A 20,052-nucleotide genomic window follows, 5' to 3' on the forward strand; every position below is an offset into this window, starting at 1 on the left:
GCTCTCCCGCTCGCTCTCTCTCTCTCTCTGACCTGTAAATGGCAGAAAGATAGTGTGATGACCTTTGACACGCCTTCTTTCTGCTTCTTAGAGTCTTGATAATTGCTATGGTAACGGGATGTTGCTGAAGTTGGTCGATGAGCTGAGCTGCCAGCAGGCCTGATGGGTTCTTTGATCCTGGCCGGCTGGACAGACCTGTTCTTGTAGCCTTGTTGTGCTGATATGTGTATAAATTAAGGGTTTCTTTTGTTGCTGCCTTGGTGAATGTAACCTGGAGCATAAAATGTGTAGTTAATATGTTAAAGAGTCAGCGATGCTCAGGAGATGGTTAAATAATGAGACAAATGAGACAAACCAGTTGGTGTGTGTGTGTGCGTATTGATTTATCTTGTGTAGCAGGAAAAAGGGGAAATAGTTCATTGAACAGGAGTACAGGAGAGAAGACTGGTGATACATGACTGGTGATGATAAAGAGATGATAAGGTGAAAGAAGTTAAAAAGGGGGGGGGGGGGGGGGGTAAAGAAATAAAAGTAAGAAAAAAAGGAGTGATTATAAGAAAAGGTGAGGAAAAGAGGAAGAAAGGCAAAGAGAAAAAAGTGGGGAGGGGGCATTGATGCATAATGTGAGTGAAAGGCAGTTAGAGTGGGGCTGACCTTTCTCTGGCTAGATTAGATTGGCCTGCCAAGACTGCTTACAGGGACAGATAGAAGCATAGTAACGCACACATACAGAGAGAGCAGGCCACACGTACACTCAGAGTGAATACACTACAGTCAGGGACAGTGCATGTTCACACAGTCCAGGCCATGGGGCATTATATTAGTACAAGTGGATGAAGAAAAAGAAGCATCATATCCACCAACGGGAACCTTTTAAATGAAAAACTTTGATGTAAAACTGTATCCTGTAGGGTCTTAAAGTGATACTTTCTGAGGCCCCGTTTACACGAGAACGATGCAGCAGGAATGGTATCGTTTGGGCAGGTAGACCAGCGAGTATAATGGGCCCATTTAAAAGCATTCACTAGATGAGATCGCCAGTTGGATAGTAGCTGTGCCATCAGCTGATGTGGGCTGCCAGGATTGTGGCTAAACTTGACTTTGTGGGCCTTCTGAACGAACGTTGTGCTCGATTCTTTGGTAGCACAGAATGTTCAGGTGATAGATGAGGATAAAACTTCACATCCTTAAACCACACTCTAGGCTCTATATTTAAGTATCATGTGTTGCACAGGTAGGGAAAGTGTGGAAATCCAAATATAAATCATACTGTATGTCATTACATTGAAATGTATCAGTGTGCCATGTCTCTGTTCTTCTGCAGCGCACTGAAAAAGCGTAGCCTCGGGAGACGAGCAGACTGCTAGATTATACTGCGCGGCCATCGCTCCCATATGTTCCCTTCTACCGCTGAGACCAAATAAAAATGAAAAGGGGCTTTTTATTTGATCACTAAAATCCATGGGCCTATTGTAAAACCACTTAGTATTGGTGATGCTCCCCCCAAGAGTTACAGAGTTAGGTGGGAGGAAAAGCAGCAGTCACCGGTTAAATCCCAGAAAAACTTTTCTGAAAGCCTGAGCGGCAGATTTGCACTTTGACTAAGACCCTGTAGTGGAGTGAGATGGGGAAGACTAAGAGCAACTGTTATGGGAAGTCTAGTTTTGAGACTCGCACACCAGAACAGGTAGGTTAAATAGGATGGCTGTCAACTCTTTCTGGTCCCGCACAGACACACGCACACACACACACATATACACAAAACACCAGTCCAGCTGAGAGCTTGTAGAAATTGGAATAGGTGTAAATAAGATGGCTGTCAGGCCTGTCACTGGTAGACACACACAGACACTTTCAGAGTCACAACACACACAGAGCTCCAATAGTCAAGGTGTAAGTGACACACACACACATATATTACCTACCTATCTTTGCGTGGTAGATAGACATGGTGTAAGTGACAGGTAGACAGACTTACACCTGCGCGTGCACACACACCTTCAAGGGGTTGGAGAAACGGGGCCTAAGTGACAGAAGGACAGACAGCCTCAAACAAACACTGAAGAGACACCTCTAAGTGACGGACACACACACACAGCCAACCGTGTGGTTAAGTGGAGCTGAAGGGAGCAGTCAGGCAGCGGTAAGGGTTTGTCTGAGCGTTCATCACTAGGTTTATAGAAGTGCCACTCACACACACTCCCTCTCCTTCTCTCTTTCTCCAAGATTGATGGGTAAGGTGTCAGTCTGGTGTCAGTTCACCCCAGCTCTGTGTGCTGTCTCTCTTTTCACCCCCTTGTCTCTGACCAAATCTAGTTCTCTAGCTTCTCACCTGTCTCTAGGTTATTGAAAAGTCTTTAATTTGGTTTGGAAAAGCTGAAGTTTTAGAGCAGCTAAATTTGGGATCTTCAAGTTATAAAGTGTGTCAGGAAGTTACTGCAGGTCTCGTGTGCTGGTATAATCTGGATGTGTCTGTTAATCCGATCACATTTGGTGTATGTTGCTGGTGTTTTCTGCTAGTAAACCAAAAACAATGCTGGAAACGGTCCCCCTTTTTTCCCCCCACCACAGGAACTGGTTTTGCCACGTGTAGCATCAAGGAAAGCGCAGCGGACAGTGATGCCGACCTTGACGTGGACGGAGACGACACCTTGGAGTACGGCAAAGCGCAGTACACCGAGGCCGATATCATCCCCTGCTCCGGTGCCGGAGAGGACCAGGGAGAAGCCAGGGAGAGGGAGGCACTACGAGGAGCTGTGCTCAAGTACAAAAGCTTAACTAGTAGACGTTCTACCAGAACATCTGAGTTTACTTCAGTTAGCAAAATGGAAAGTAACCTTGTGCTGCCACTTACATGGACATTTGTGTCTCTGTATTACAGCGGTGGGATGCCTTCTAACAGAATAACACCTGAATTTTCCAAATGGGCCAGCGATGGTAAGTAGGAACAAAGTAACTGTCCCCCCTTGGTACTCTGGATAGGCTAAATAAGGCACAGTGGGCAGTCTTTGGAAAGCTGGTTGTGCTGTAGAAAAAGGTCCTCACTGATCATTATTACAGTTAGTCTTTAATTAAAGCACGTATTTTGCCGGTGTTTAATGAATATATCATGTAATTACTATACATTAATGTGTATGACAATGACACCTCTGCTAAATTTTATTTTCAAAACTGTATATGTCTTGTCTAGGATTATTACATCATCCACATAGCTGAATGACTTTATTTGGGTTCATGTTTAAGAGCACTGCATCTCTAGTAGTAAGGTGTGTTCTTATTGCCGCTGGAAAAATGAGCACTGAACATTTAACACATTACCTGTCTTGCGTCTACAGAGATGCCTTCAACGAGCAACGGAGAGAGCAGCAAGACGGACCCCGGCGCTCTTTCATCTTCTTCCTCCTCCGCCCCACGCACCTGTAAAAACAGCGAGATCGAAAAGTAGGTGACAGAGAAATATACACATGCACGCGCGCACACATCCACGTAAAAGGTGAAACAGAAAATTGCAGTCTTTGCTGTTGATTCTGAGACTTTCTGATGAGTTTTCTTACTTTGCGCGGGGTCATAAATGATGCATTTGTCTGGGTTCAGTTTTTTTTATGGGGTTTTTGAGGGAGGGTCTCTCCAGGTATTGATTTTCTGTGTAGTTGTTTTCTGAGAGCTCAGAGCTGTCTTCCGATCGTTATCAGGGACATAGACACAAATGGGTGGTAAACGCTAGTGTGAAGACACATGGAAAATTTAAATTACACAATCTAATGGCTAACACACATCATGGTAATATTTACCAAAGAAGAAAAAGCTTGGATGCTACTTGGATTTGGGAGATAGATTGTTATTGACCAGCTGGGCGTGAAGTGGAATGATCTCATACTGACGTTCGACACACTGCCCTCTTTATCAGAACACCTTAGTTGTACAGGCCTGTGTGCATTTCTTCTTCTTCTTCTTCTTCTCATTCATATTCTCAGCTAAACAGTTTGACACGGTCACACATCTTATTCCTGCATGGATACCAGAGGTCAGATTATTGCAAGTAAAGAGAAAAGGTGTTTCTACATATGCGGGATCTTATTCTTACCTTTTACCCTGAAACAAAAAGAGAGTTGTGTAGCTGTGCATTCCTGTTCCTGGATATCTGGGTCCAAGGCCAATTTCCTGATGAGTTTCAAAGTACTCACAGAATCGTTTGACCATATGTGGGCTTACAGATTTACATAGCGTGGCCCCATCACCTGTTAGAAGGCTGAATGCAATAAATGTTTCATTTAAATAAATCAATCCGCATTCTGCATGTCTGTGGTCCATATTAAATATCAGCAGAGGGGATAACTGGGGAATAAGCAGAGCAGCTTTAACTGTATTGATCAGAAATAACACCGCGGGGCGAGAATTGCATGTTTGCTGAGGGAGCGGATACATTCGATAAGTTGTTGTCTGCAACGTGATCGTCCTGGTTTTAATTTGCATGTGACTGAGAGAAAAAGATGCTGACAGGTTAAGCAACAGTCTGATGGTGCTCATTGGCTCTGCTCATCCAGAGGGAGTTTAACTTCCTCGTGCACTTTGATTTGAGTGGCACAAACACTCCTGTAGAACACTTTCTGTCATGTTTCAGGCTTTAGTAGAGTAGTAGAGTAAACTCAGATTGTGGGATGAAAGTTCCTCATAGCTGTGACTGCAAAGATATAAAAGCCTAAAAATAAAAAAAAGTACTTGACTCTTAATTCAATTCCAAATTGCAACAACAGTTGGCTCAAAGTGCATTATATTGTAAGGTATATACCCTACAATACTGCAGAGAAAACCCCAACAGATGACCCCCCACCCCATGAGCAAGCACTTGGTGACAGTGAGAAGGAAAAACTCCCTTATAATAGGAAGAAACCTCCAGTAGAGGCTCAGGGAGGGGCGGCCCGCTGCTGCGACCGGTTAGGTGTGAGGGGAGGAAGACGTGTGCATGATGGCAGCTAATGTTGGGCTCGAGTGTCCTAAAAGTGACACTTTCTGCATGAGAAACTGATTATATTCTCACGTCGTATGAGAGTGTATTCGCAAAGTGTCCAAGCCAACAATGTTAGAGCAACTTACAAGAAAGTTTCACTAACGCGGGCTAACAGCAGCTAACACCAACAAATAAAATATATTGTGTTCAGAAATGTTTTTATACACAAACATTAGTAGAAACACTTCGGCCGGCCGTGGCTGTTTTGGGGTACAGTTTGTGTTTAATGTTTTTGATCTTTCTTGGCTGACTAAAACGTGTTTGTCCCACAGTGGCCACCGTAGCTAGGATTGTGCACTTGAACTGGGAGGGGGGGTAAGAAAACAGTTACTTTGACTCTAATCTACTGACATCTAGTGGTGAGATTTTACACACTGTACCTTTAACGCAATTATCGAACACCTGAACAAACCAGAATTTATTAAATTATTTAAAAAGTACATTTTGCAGGGGATTTCCTCAAACTTAAATATAATTGAAAAGAAAAGCAAATACAAAAAAAGAAGTGGGGGTGGTGGGTGATGCAGGGTTGTCTGATAGGGGGTCAAATCATGACTAGGGGCTGTTTTGTCTGTAAAACCTGTCTTGCAAGGTTAGATGTAGTTCCCTGCTGGGTGGTAGCCTCTGCCACGGGGAGTATGCAAAGGTCTTTATGTGTACAGAGGGGTATAAAGAGAGGCCCAGGCAGCAGCAAACCCACGTGGGTAAAAGACACTGAGGGAACTGGAGACAAAGACAAGAATGAATGATCAATGAATAATCCTACCACATGGTGACCTATAGAAACCTTGTGCATTTTACTTCCTCCTGATAGATCTTTTTGACTGAAGGCTGTCTTTACTTCATGTTGGCTCAGGCACACTGTACACAGCAGTTTGAGCTTATAAAGGAAAGGGGCTCACCTGATTTTTAACACAAAAAAGATTGAAATATGTTGAAATTTAAATCCCATTTATCGCCTAATCCTCTTACAACATAATCATTTCTTGTCCAAAATATTAGAAACTGTGTGCTTGAGCTTATCTGTACTGTAAAGCCCCCCACCACCACCCCCACCCCCCCAAAAAAATAATCTCAAAATCAGCTGCATTAAGAGATTATGTAGCTATATGTGATTTGAGGATTTGAACTTTTATTTTTTGCGATGCAAACATTGTGTGCTTCCACACATGATGATCTTGCTGAGGTTTTAGCAGCCGCCTGGAGCAGAGCATGCCTTAATTTAAGTATCCATTTAAAGGAGGCCAACTAGCTGCTGAATGATTGCATTGGAACAAGCAGTCAGCTGGCAGGCTGGAACAATTCCCTGCATCACTTTTCTCTGCTTACTATAAATGCGCGCATTTGTGGAGCTTCTGTGCCCCTCCGTCCCCAAATGAAAATGAGATTTGTCTCCTTTCGTTACATTGATACATTGTGTGTGTGTGTGTGTGTGTGTGTGTGTGTTCATGTGCATGTGGTGCTTTGCACAGGGCAGCGTTAGTGAAATCTCTCTCTCTCTCTCTGATCCCAGATGGGTAATGATCTGGTCGCCTCCCGGGGCGTCCTCGTTCCCCTGCTCATTCCCCTACAAGATAAATGAGCTCACACACACACATGCGCGCAAACACACACAGGGTGCCTGAGACGCTCTTTCCCCTCCAAGATAAATGGCCCCTCCAATGCCGCCAATGCGATTGCTGCCAAATTTGGTGCTCCAGCTGGAACAATGCGGAGAGATTTCCATGTGGTTTCTGCAAATAATTGAATCTGTCCTCAATTTGGAAGTGATGAAGCTAGATTTGTAACCCCCCCTCCTCCCCATCACCTACACATACACATACATGCTGCCCAGTCTGTCTTCGTCTTTTCCTCTCATTCTTCGCTTTATTGCTCTGTTGCTAAGCTGCATTTCTCTCTCTTTTCTCTTTCCCATTTCTCTTGTTCGTTTCTTGCCGTCTCCTGTCTCAATTCTGCTGAGGCATTTACAAGATGCCCCCCCCCCCTCTCTCTTGCCTTTTGCCATCTGAGACCTACACACAGAGACACACACACATATATATTGGGCAGAGGCAGGGGAAATCAATAGTGACTTAAATGTTTTATCATGGTGTGTGAGTGTAGTTAAGGCCTTGGTTAACAGGGTGCAGAAGAGAATGATGCTCTGAAGGGATTTGCCGCCGCAGTTTTTACAGCACGTGGTTGTGAGAAGTTTATGTCTCCTCTTGGTTGATGAAATGTTTGCTACAGTGCGCTGCAAAAAATTAATTACTATGTAATTTTATCATTTATTTCTGCTTGTGTTGAGAGAGAAGCTGAGTGAGGCCAAAATGTAGGTAGACAGTAGATTAAGACACAGGGCTGATTGAGATGGATGGTAGAGATCTTGAGCTGCACACACACACACACACACAAACACTAATGAAATGAGAAATCGCCCCACACACGTTGGGGACAGAGTGCTAAATAGAGGGGAGGCAGAGCCATCAATCTGTCTTTGTCAGGCTTTCTTGCCGGCTTTTTTTCACCACAGGGATGAAAATGCATCACTATTTCACTTTGTTTCACTCACATACATGTATACACGCCATTCAGAGAGCACTGTGGAGCAGAGGCATGTTGTATTGATGGCAGTTGTGTTTCAGTGTTCATTCTTAAGGCTTTATGGTTTCAGGTCCACGAAGCAAGGCCACAAGTTAAAACCTACCAAGCCTGGACCTACACTGCTCACAAAGACGTAAAGGAAACAGATGTACAGCATATTAGCAGTAAATATAATCATTGGGAGACTCATATGTGACATTCTCTCATGTCAGGTCAATCCAGGCTTCCCATTTCAGACTATAAAGTTTTCTTCTAAGTCAAAGGTTTAGGGTTTAATAAAATCATGTGCATAATAATGTATTCACATCACATTGTTCATGGGAACTAGCATGTACTTCAGCCTCCAGTATGCAGTCTAAAACGCACAAGTAGACTACAGCTGTTGTCCTATTGTGTACGACTCCTCTTTAACAGGAGTGTCCTTCCTTTCAGGTTGCAGCCCATCCTAAGATGTTAATGTGTTTCTCTGAGTCTTCATGACATGTTTTCTAAACTGGGCTCTCAGAGCGAGATAAATTTTCTTATCCTGGCTCAGAGACTGAAAATGTTGAAAACCCCAGAGCCAGCTTAAATCAGTAGCATACACAAATAGTGCTTAAACTCAAGGATTTTCACTTGTGCATGTTGCTCTCTGAGAGGCTGTTCATCTCCCTGCATGCCACATTTAGCCCCAGAGAGTTGTCTTTCCTTTGCTTGGCCCTGTGAAGTCATCCTGTTCTCCATTAAATCTCTGCACCTCCTCTATCCCCTCTTACTTGCCCCCATCCCCCAACTCTCCTTTAGATGGCTGCATAAAAAGGATGAACTTGTTTTACCACAAAACAACAATATGTAGAAGTGAGTGATTAGAAAAGGACTTAAACACACATTTTAGTAAGAGTAAAACTTTTTTCTTGTTTTCTTTCTTTTCTTTTCTTCGCTTCAAACAAGCAAACAGACCCCTTTGATGGAGTTTTGTGTGCGACTGAGCAACAGAGGACTTTATTGGAGCTGGTAAAAGAAGGGGGAAAAAAAGGCAGCTTTGTTAGAGGGACACTTTCTGTCCAGCTCTGTCCATCCCGGCGTCCACTGCTGCTTTATAAGCTAGAGGCTAATCAAGGCTAAATGGCTTTTTACAAGCTCAGTACTAATAAGAGGAGAGGGTAAAGCGGTTTATAGGGCACAAGGGTGGCAAGTCAAGACAGGCCTTTACAAAGGTGGGAGGATGATGGGGTTACAGGAAAGAGCTTGTGCAGGTCAGCTTTTTCCACAGACGTGATGGAAGAATGGTTGTTGGTCAGGAAGCGATTCAGCCAGAACATCTGGTTTCCCCAGTGGAAGAAAAATACTCAACAAATTTGTGTGCCCTACTGTGCAGAAAGAACAGCTAAACAAGTTGAAACTGATGATTTTCATGATCTTTTATTAGTTTTTTTTTTTTTTTTAATAATAATAAAGTATCTTTTTACTGTGCAAACCAAAAATGAAACCATTGTCACAACTTCAGGACCTGATGCAGCATTTTCATATTGATTGGTTTGCCCAACTATTAGTGACCTAAAAGATATTGAGTCCTTTTGGGGGAGAGAAGCCACCATTCCAATACATGATTCTGTCCACTGGTTTAATCACTCTTTCATTTGTTTATCAGCATAAAATAAGCTTATTGTGATGTAATGCTGCTCAGAATCCCAACGCAGAGGCCACAGACGTTTGTGTCGATGGTTCAGTCTCAGTTTCAGAACCCCCAGAAGCCAATTTTATTACACCTAAAATCACAAGGCCGCCCTGCTAAGCTTTACAGCTTATCACAGAGGTATTTGAACAAGTGTGCTGAGCATCACACAAACCTGAAATGTTTAATTTTAATTTCATCCTCAATTTAGTTTAAATGTTCAATTTATTTTAATGAGCTTGCTCGATGATATGAATTCAGGAAATATGATGCACATCTGCTGCTGTGCAAAAACTGATTCACAAAAACTCAGCTCTTGGAAGGAAATAAAAGTCCATCCCCATTTCCTTCTGCTGTTTGAGTATGCAGCAAATGGAGCCGTATCATAGGCCACACACACATATACACACAGCCACTTACTGCACTCACCCTCCCTCTGCTTGTCCTTCCCCATTCAGATCAATACCGTAGATCAACTAGCTATCAGGCTGCAAAATGACCACATCACCATAAACGTGCGCACTCCCTTTAACTCTCTCTCACTCTCACACACACGGACACACGCATGCACACACAACTCTTGCATCTTACCAGAGAACAAGTGGATAGCTACAATAAACATCAGCTGGCTCGTCTCTCTCCACCGAGTCATTGTCATCATCATCATCAGCGTTGTGGTCTGTGCATCGTCCCTATTGATCTAGTTATCGCTGCTTCATATGCTGTCGGACAGTGTTAAATGCACATTTTCTGTTATCATGCTGCACATTAATCAGAGGCCACTCACAGGTAGGGAGGACGCTGGATAAAATGAAAAAGAAAGTTGGAGGAGAGAGGGATAAAGAAGCAAGGACATGGAGATAAATCCAGAGACAAGGAGAGACTGGGATAGGTGAACATGGGAACAGTTAGGAAAACATAAACGGGGAGGATGAAAGGTGAGGATGAGACCTAAAAAAAAAAACCACAACAGGGCATTTAAGTTGAAGTCTGCGGTACGATGCGGCCTTCGAGGGTACAGATGTGTTAAACAGAGGGATGTAAATACTCTGTTTGACCTGAAGAAACAGAGGAGTCAGGAAAGAGGCCGTGTTGTTTATTGAGCTACAAGAAAGACGGAAGGTATCGACAAAGACTTTGACTAGAAACATGTTGTACTCCACGGTTGGGAGCAACGTTTGCAGGGCCCTAATCAGATGGTATTGAATGAACATCTGCAGAGAAGGATACATTTCTGTACATTAAATTCACATCATGGGATTAAAGGCATAAATATATCATAGGATCACAGTAGAGAGTGATTTTAGTGCTACGGGGAGGCCAATCAGGTTGATGAAGAAGCTAGAACCAAAACTTGCCTGTGTTTTTTCTTGGGTTCAGAACACTGCAGATTCATCCAGTTCGCCACTGTTTTGTGGAACTTCTACACATTCTCACAAGAGACTCTCAATCTCAAGGTTCCTATTTCCTGGGTAAATAAAGGATTTAAAAAAATCGACTGGAAAACATGGACTGCAGAATTCTTGTTAAAGAGTGTTCGTGCACAAGGCCTGCCTTCAACTGTGGTGTAGACCTACACCTAAAACCTGTATTTCTTCCTGTGTTTCTTCCTTGTTCCCAGGGTAACGGAGGAGGAGTCCACGGCAACCACCATGGAGGCCCTCAAGGCTCGAATCAGAGAGCTGGAGAAGCAGATACTTCGAGGAGACCGGTACAAGTGTCTCATCTGCATGGTAAGTATAGTGTTTATGTGAGTGGTGTCTGGCTGTCAAGCCTTAGTGGAAGTTTAACATTTCTCAAACTGCATGAAGCACCATAAACACGTGAAGCTACTATTAATTACTTTGAGCCATTATTGTAGGGGGTTGTCTATAGACTGTATATAAAAGATGGCAGTAACTCACCAGCCTAAAAGGTGAAGCCAGTGAGAAAATGCCTTAACCTGCATTCTTTCTAATGACCAACAAGGGATGTCCCATTTTAAAGTCAAATAGATTATATAGCTTGATATCCTTGAGCGCACAGCTGCTTTGAGACTGACAGTTGGCTACCATATTGGCATGCAGTCTCCTCGGTTTTCCATCTGCTTTCAAAAAGTCAAGGTTTCAATGGCTAAAATGCCACAAACCAGTGGGTGGAGTCACTGTGTTTACTTCCACGTCTTATTTTCTGTCTGTGGAAGTAAACACAGTGACTCCACCCACTGGTTTGTGGGTGGAGTCACTGTGTTTACTTCCACGTCTTATTTTCTGTCTGTGGGTTATTGCAGTAGCTAATTTTGCCACCCAGGAGGAAGTTGCTGTTTTTGCCCTTAATGGCCTGTTCCTCCATTTATCCTCTAATTTAGCTGATTTCCAAACAGATACATCATCATACTGCTTCCCAGGACAGAAGTGGGGTTTTCCAAAGTCCACTTTATTAGGCCAAATAAGTGGCAAGGGCTGTTGATGCCTGTCCCATGTCAAAGGTTTCTCTGAATGTCAAAATGTGTTACATTTTGGGACAGTGAGTGCAGTCAGTCAATGGAAAGAGTAATCACTGATCACTTTGTGCCTCTCAGAGTGATATAACCCACCCTTTGCCCACTTTTTTCACCTATTTTTTTTTTTTTGTATTTAAATATGAAATGTACTCTCTGTGGTCGTAGTATTTTCTTGATATCTAGTTGCGAGGTTTGAGTGACACGTGTTTATGTTGTGTAATGTTAGTGTATTCTCCTGTTGGCTGGGTGCTTGTGTTGCATAGGTGTGCATGAAGCAACTGCACACATCCCATTTTTGCTCTTTGTGGGTGCGTTTTCACTGTTTGAATGGTGGCGGTGTTGCTGTTGTGTTGCGGCCCTTTGCATGGCTTTGCAAGTTGACACAATTGTCTGCTATCACATTTCCAGGGCTAAACATTTTGCTTAACATCTTGCGCCTTATCTCGGGAGTACAGAAGCACACGTATATTCAAATTGTGAAATAGAGTCCTGGCTATGCAGTGCACAGAGGAGGGTAAATGTGTAAAATCTGTAGGAAGTTTGGCTTTGTTAAGTGAAAAGATGCTCTTGTGCATCTCAGCTTGTACTCATGACTGATTGGACCTCACAGATCAATAGTTAAAGCCACGAGGGACAATATAGAGGTCCATCAGATACTTGAGATGCAGTTGTACCTACTCCCTGCATCAGTGTTTGTGTACCCCCACTTTGTATCAAGTACCCACCCTGTCATCCTTCAAGCGTGTGGACAGTGCAGCGTCGGCATCCTGTGCTTGTGTGTGCGTTGGTGTGTATGCATGTGAGATGGGTAATTACCAACGCCTGTGCTTCCTAAAGGTCACTAGGTGTCTGAGGTGACACGGAGGGCAAGGCACAGCGATCGATCACTCACTGCCCCATGAGCACGAGGCTCTTCTCTGCTCATCTGTCACTGTCCCTCATCTCTTTCACACACACACACACGCGCGCTGAGGCATACAGAGAAATGCAAATATGTGTATGCACCACACACACAAACACACACACAAACCTCTTCCAGCTAATCTGTCTCTGTCTGTGTTTAACCTGTCACTGGGCTCCCTCCCTGTCACTGGGTCTGATCTAAATGTCATCAGATTACTCTGACTAGCTGGCAGATTTTAAAGAAGCTGGAGATTTCTGCTACATCCTTTAAGTAGATGCAGAAACACGTTGTGCAGAGTTGTGACTCAGTGTAAACACCACTGCGGTCACCTCTACATCGATATTACATAAATATTTCCTTCTAAAATTTACCTTCTGATTGTCCTGTGAAAATGCTCGCTCTCTGTACTAAGTTGACTCAAGTTGTCCGTTTACTTATTCTGAGGGCATCTCAGTGCTGCAGCTCAGGGTTATCTGTGGGCTTCTGTCCCCATCTGTTGGTCATTTTAGAGCAGGTCTTACTACTTTTGCAGTTACATGTATTTCGATATTTAAGTTTTAAAGGTTGGTGATACACTGTACTGCACATATTTAGAATGCTGGAAGACTATAGTTGACTGTACGACATGTTGGTAAAGTATCCATGTAAGTAAATTCAGAATCATTTACACTTGCCCAAATTCATGATTCAGATTAGCCAGGTTCCTTGTATTCATTCACGGGTATTCCAGTAGTGTAGTGTTGCTCTTCCCTGCAGCTGGGGGAGAATAAGAGACTAACTGAGGAAAAAATAAACTGAAGCAGCAAGCGCCAAGATAACTTTACTTTTTGTAAAAAGTATGGCTAAAACATCTAAAATTGGTGGCATGCCTCTTAAAATGCTCTTATTTTTAAATGAGCGGTAATTTGGATGCTGTTAACTTTAAAACAAGTCATACCACACGGATATATTTATCAAGAGCTTTTACAAGTAAACTGATAAGACCTGTTTAAGCTCACCATCGTAACATGGACGGTTCACCTTAATCTGTTCTCCTGTTAGCAACGTCAGTGGCGTCACAGGATAACACAGCCATTCATTTTAATGTTCACGTCTTAGTTGCACCTCACACTTGTAAAATCTGACCAATGAGATAAAAATCTTGAAGGTCTGAGCTTTTCCAGTTGACTTAGCATGTTAGCCAAGTCATCAGCTACCATATCAAAGTTGGACGAAGTTGTATTCAAAGCGTCATTTCACTGTCTGGCTGTCATTAGCACACACTCCGACGTTTGTGTGTTTGGGGGTCTGTGTTTGTCCGCACGCGTCTTTTTGTTGCTCCTTGGTGTCGGTACAAGCCCAGCTCTGTGATTAGCTGCCACCTTTCGCCCCCCTCTCCTCTCCAACCCCCACCTTCCCCACTCCTTCCGCAGAGGAAGCCTGCTATCCAGTCAGGCGCAGAGATCAAGAGCATAGGGGCCAATGAGGTCGGAGAGAGGCAGCCTAAGTCCCTCCCCCTCGGCCTGTATTGCCTGTACAGGGGCCTTGTGATTGGTGGCTACGGCAGCGGCATAAAGAGGCTCCTCCCACAGCCCTTACGGAGGGTAAGGCACTCCCTCCCTCCTTACCTCCTCCGCTCCTCCTCCTACCCTCACCCCCTCATTCCTCCGTCATCTCCTTTCTTTTCCAGAGGAAAAGAAAAGGATGCCCTGCAGGGCTCGTTCACGGCTTTCTCCCTCATCTTCTCCTACCTCTGCCTGTTTCCCTCTGTCTTTGCCCGTTGCCTGGCCAATGTCGTGTTTGTGCACGTGTGTGTACGTGTGTGACCTGCAGGTTGCCGGTTCAAATGCCCATATGCTGCCTTGCTCAGTGGTTCTGTGGCTGCTGGCTGTCTTTTCCATGGTTAGTGGTTTGATGGTGTTTATTGGTCAGGGAATGAATAGTGTTGTTTGTTTGTTAACTGAGATTTGCCGTGTGAATCTGATCTCATGTAAAACGTTCCCTGTTTTATTGTTTTGTGTTTTTTGGTTTTTTGTAAGGACTCCTACACGATGCCGCTCACCTCCATCCAGTGCTGGCACGTCCACTGTGAAGAATGCTGGCTCAGGACTTTGGTATGCTCAGACTCTCACACTTCATCTCACTCTTACACACACACATACACACTGCGCTGCAGGGCAAGTCCTCATGACATGTAGTTATTGGAGCCTCATTTCATCGTCAATGAATTTTTCTCTGTATTCATGCCCCATAGGGAGGAACTAAAATGGAATATTCCCCAAATGACCTGTTCTCTCTCTGCACGCACAGTCCAGGCAGCGCAAACACTTGTAGCCTCAGTCAGGGAACGGTTTAGATGGAATGGTCCCCAAAAGGCTTGTTAAAATGTTAAAATAAAGTGGTCAGCTGCAACCTCCAGTGGCTTCTACGTGCTGCCTTAGGTCAAGACACACACACACACACACACATGTACACCTCCACTGTGGTTTAGCTGGTTATTAGTTAGTCTAATATATTCAGTAGTGTGCAGTTAGCTGTTGCTAATGTGGTAAATGGAGCGCAAAAGAAAATAGTGTTCCTACAGCTGGAAGGGTAAACAGTGTACTCATTGGCTTTCTCTGATGTCTTTGCTCGCTTCGCCTCTTTTCCCTCGACAAAATATTTGATGTTGTCAATTTTCTTGTCTCACCTTGTTTCCCCCGTCGCCTTTTCTCCATCAAACTTAATCCTACTCATCAGCATACTTCCTCCCCGCGGGGAAAACAATCACCAACAAGCTGATCTTGTGCCACAGAACATTATACAGTATCATTTGCATCAGTGTGCTAGAAATGTATAACCATACACTCTGTGAATAATTGCAGGGTAATTATAGAACTAAATACACTAAAAACAGCCCTCCTGGTACACTCGTTCTGGGCTTGTTTACACACAGAGAAAGAGCCTTTGTGTTTCTATCAAAGTTGTTGCCTTTTTCAAAAGCAAGATCTCAAGCAGGAAGTGTCTGCCTCTCATGGCTTAGGAAATATAGAAAGCCACCTCATCTATGGTGATCCATGAAATCCCAAAATACCTGCAATCCAAAGTACTGTGAATTGCTAGTCATTCAAAAAGCAACATAAACTCATGGTCCAAACCATTGCCACCCTTATTCAGCTGTTAATATGGCATTTAGATAATAATGTCTATGCTAATAATTGTCTGGAAAATGCTTTCAATTTAAGGTGATTTAAGAACTTCATTTGAGTTCAAACAGAATGGCAGTCTGGGCTTGATTAATTGAATTAGACTCTTTTATAATTCTTCTATTATTTATTGTTTAAAAGAAAGTGTTCTTAAATGAGGTCCATTGTTTCCATCTGCAGGGTACCTGTGTTTTCTGTGTAGGTGTGTGCACAGACGTGCATGCTGCCACTGCTGGTTTAATGTATGGGGAATTAAACTCATAGCCTGGAGACAGCTATAAAACCGGGAGGGCCAAACTGATCAAAGTAAATGCCCGGGAATCTAGTTAACGTCAGCCCAGCCTCTCACCGCTTTAATGAGCAAGGCAGCTGGAGCACAGCATAACAGGCACACACCCATGCATGCTTACTGCCCACAGTAAACAACACAAAGCTTCAGCAGGCTTCCAAACAAACAGGAGAAATGCTCCCTCACACTTTTGTGTGAATGAAAACACTTTAAATTGCATTTAGTTGAATTTATACTATTAAACAATGCTTTGGTATGTAATGTGTGAGAGAGAGTTAAATATGTCATTTAAAGGTAAAACATCTAACAAATGTTTTGTTAATGACACCAAAACACGTCTGAAATCCCCAGTATTAAAAAAATAATTCACCCATATCCTAGGCTGCTTCAAAATTTTGAAACCATTCCAAACTGCCCTTCTTTCCATTTTCTCCAACACCCGAATCCCGTCTGCCTTCTTCTTCACTAAGGACTCTTTTTAGTAGTCTGGAGCCACAAATCCTCTTAGCAGGAGTGCATGATATCTGTCACCACCTACTATTCTTGAGTCCATGTGTATAGAGTCCCTTCAGACTACCTCAGCCTTTGCACCTGCTCCAAAGAGTCTTTGGAGGGTCAGATGTACATTTATACTGACCAGCAAAGGTTTCAGAAGTGCAGAAAATGCAGTTCTCTGGATTGTGTTGGGCTCATATTAGATAATACATCCCATGTTTGTAGGCTGCGTACTAAACTCACCAACGCTTTTGCCACACTGGCTAAAGACTGATTAAAGCACCAAACAGATAGTTTAGTAAAGGACGATGAGCAGTTTTGTAGCCCCAGTTATGTCTAATAGGTCAGTTTTTCTGGGTACAGCATTCAAGCTATCATTCACTGTTTCCTATACACAGACTTTACCTGAGCTGCTTTGCCTGAGAGAAACACAGTACCCATGACTGAGTTAGTAATAGACAATTCCCATGCTCTTATTTTGAAAGTAAAGCAGCTGTTAGCGCTGGTCCTTTCAGTCTCATGTTTCAGTCAGGTTGCTGTTGTGGTGGTCCTTGTTATAATATAATTCATCAATCGTCCCACGGTCACATGCTCCAACTCCACCGCCTCGGACTGCAAGTGACTTCAAATTACTGCAAGCTGGAGGACCTGACATCACCAGCTGCAGTCCAAGACGCTGGAGTTGCTCAGTTATTTATCAAAATATGCTTTGCAAATATTGGAAGAGGAGAAACGTGTAATCAGTGAAAGCTTTTTTTTTTTTTTTTTTTTTTTTTTTTTTTGTGGAGTGAGCACACAGACACACACATATACACCACCAGCACCCCGTGCCCCCATCTACAACAAATAGAATCTAAATCTGTGGGGAAAATGGTTTAAACAGTAACGGGTGTATTTAATTTCTGATAGTAAGACTTTTATCATAGCAGTGACGTCATGTCATATAAAATGAGCAGTTGCTTTAGCAGTTGCCGGCCAGAGTGTGTGCGGGAAAACAGCAGGGGTTTAGGACAGTGGTGAGACCACCCATTCAGAGTCTTGTTACGCTGTCAGCCCTGTGTTGCATATTATCACCTGCTGTTTTACTGTAGGTGGCACACTATCAAAGCAGTGCAAAGGGAGAGCGAGAGGGCAGAAGGGAAGGCAAGATGTGCAGCAAGCAGCTTTAGATCCACATGGCAGGAGGAGGTAGTGAGAGTTACAACTTCTGACACATCTGTTTGGCATTGGGTAACTTTTATTGAATTACAAGCTTGTAGCTCGAAATCAGCAGTGTTAGCACTTGTCGTTGTTTAGTCTGAAATTAGCCTTTCATTGGTATATCCATTGGTGCGTTTTTGTGAGCAGGCGAGCTAATTGTTGTCTGTCTGTCCATCACAGGGGAACAAAAAGCTGTGCCCACAGTGCAACACCATCACCTCACCTGGAGACCTGAGGCGTGTTTACTTGTAAAGAGCACAACCCCTGCCTTCGTCCTTCAGTCCCATCCCTCCATCCTTCCATCCTGGATTTCATCTCCCTCCCCGTCGATCGTCTTTAGTTTTTCTCGCGCTCTCTCTCTCTCTCGCAGCCTGGGTCAGAAGCTGCCAAGCCTCCAAGATGGCTGTATTTGAAACTGTGCCAGTTCTTCCAGGACAGCAAGCGTGAACAAATGACTAAGCAGCGCACTTGGGCTGAATCTGACTCTGGTCAGCTGTCTCCTTAGTAATTCACACAAAAAAAAAAAAGGGGAAGGAAACCTGGAGACCCGCAGCCCCCGATTGACAGCAGCTGTTTCCACTGCCTTGATGATGAGACCCTCTATAACCATCTGTAAAAGAGAGAGTGAAGGACTTCAAACAGTGGAAACCATCAGCATCCAGCTGAGCCCTACTAAGACCTTGTAGCGTCACACTGCTGGAGGTGGACCTAAAAGGAACATCTTAATACAGACTCTAACCCCCCCCCTTCCCTCCCGCTAGCTCTTTCAGTGGTGCTGGATGGCAGGCTTGACCCTGATGACTTGACAGAAAGCTTCTTTTGTTATTTTTGTTCACTATTGAAGAAGAAAAAAACTCTTAGCTTGATGCAGCTGTTGCTTAAGAAAATATAAATATAAGAGCCTGTCCACTAAAACTGAGCTTTCAACCAAACTGAGAGTAACCTCACGACCTTGAAAAGGAGTTTGACACTCGCCCTCCTCCACCTCTTCCTCCTCCTCTTCTTCTTCTTCTTCTTCTTCTTCTCACGAGCCCCGCCCTTCTTCTCTTACCCTCTTTTGTGGTGTTCTAGTGCAGTAAACCAAATTTTCTCCCCTCTACAAGATGCAGTGCAAGCACATGTAATATAGTTCTATGTATGTTTACAATGTTGGGTGTAAATTACATAGACACACACACACACACACACACACGTACACACATGACCATCAGCAGACACACACAGAAGTATATAATATCAAAATCCTGTTTTTGGTTGGAAGGGTTTGGGGGAAAAAATGGCTGGAATAAAAGAAGCCTTCTGTATTTTTTAAAAAAAGGAGATCATTTGAAAATCTGTTGACATTTTATTTGACTGTACAGGAATTTAAAAAAAAATTGTAAGTAATAATAAACTACTCAAAACTAGATGGTCAAGATTTAGGTGGTGTAATTTTTCTGCAGAGTACCTTGGAGAAAGGTAGATCTGACCTTGATGCAAGGACAAATGTTGTGTTAGTTTTATTAAATGGAGAGATTTCTATTGTCCAAGATTTCCTGCAAACAAGCAGAACAGTGGAACTGCTCTTTAGTTCCCACATTGTCCAGCTGAGCCTCTTCTTTTTAACCTCCACTTCTGCTTCCTGTCAATTGGAGTAACATGCTGAGATCATATTCTAGACACTTCTTTTTGTTTTACCCTCCATGTCTCAAAGGAAAGCCCCCCCCCCCCCCCCCCCCCCCCCCCCCCCGCTCCCATTGTTCTCATACTGCTATGCTGCAAAAAAAAAAAAAAAAAAATGGCAACACTCCCATTGGGCAGGTTCTTTCTCTGCAGCAGGTGAGGGGAATCTCTGGAAGAGAAGGATGACCGAGGCTGAACTCCAGGAACCCGCAGCAATTCCCCCTCTCCCTCAATGGCAGCAGCAGCCAAGGTGGTGGTGTGCTTTGTGTTTGTAAAACTATGTATTCTGTGACGTCTTTATTGTTGTAAGAAATAATGCAAAAAAAAAAAAGGAAAAAATAAAACTTCTCAAAATTCCATGACTGGTCCTTTTCATGCAACCGGGGTCATAAAATAAGATGTATTTAATAAGAGTTCACTGAAAAAAATAATGGTAACAAAGATGCAAAGGACACATTGTGAATGTGTTTTGTAATGGACTTTGTGTCATCTTGTTGTTGGTTGGAGCTCTCAAATCTGCTTTTTTGCCCAAGTCGTTCATCATTCACTGTTCAATAATGGGAAAGGCCCACAGTTTAAACAGAGAGAAAACAATGGACTCTTAGTAGTTA

At 43.4% G+C, this 20,052-nt stretch overlaps 1 protein-coding gene across 5 annotated transcripts in view; it reads left to right on the top strand.

Annotated features, from left to right (window-relative positions):
- The window catches only part of rnf220a (ring finger protein 220a), a 163,361-nt gene extending 145,262 nt beyond the window's left edge, over positions 1 to 18,099 (top strand). For 3 of the 5 annotated variants that reach the window (XM_030751807.1, XM_030751805.1, XM_030751808.1), the window contains 6 exons: positions 2,572 to 2,764; positions 2,882 to 2,937; positions 3,336 to 3,441; positions 10,867 to 10,978; positions 14,650 to 14,724; positions 17,960 to 18,099. In XM_030751807.1, the coding sequence (XP_030607667.1) occupies positions 2,572 to 2,764; positions 2,882 to 2,937; positions 3,336 to 3,441; positions 10,867 to 10,978; positions 14,650 to 14,724; positions 17,960 to 18,031 (614 nt within the window). In that variant the 3' untranslated portion in view covers positions 18,032 to 18,099. Of the gene's footprint in view, positions 1 to 2,571; positions 2,765 to 2,881; positions 2,938 to 3,335; positions 3,442 to 10,866; positions 10,979 to 14,043; positions 14,215 to 14,649; positions 14,725 to 17,959 lie in introns of all 5 variants that reach the window. The other 2 variants (XM_030751804.1, XM_030751803.1) reach the window with 1 other exon arrangement.
- Positions 18,100 to 20,052: the final 1,953 nt, after the last annotated feature.

The sequence above is a fragment of the Archocentrus centrarchus genome, chromosome 17, assembly GCF_007364275.1.
Source record: "Archocentrus centrarchus isolate MPI-CPG fArcCen1 chromosome 17, fArcCen1, whole genome shotgun sequence".
Lineage (NCBI taxonomy): Eukaryota > Metazoa > Chordata > Actinopteri > Cichliformes > Cichlidae > Archocentrus > Archocentrus centrarchus.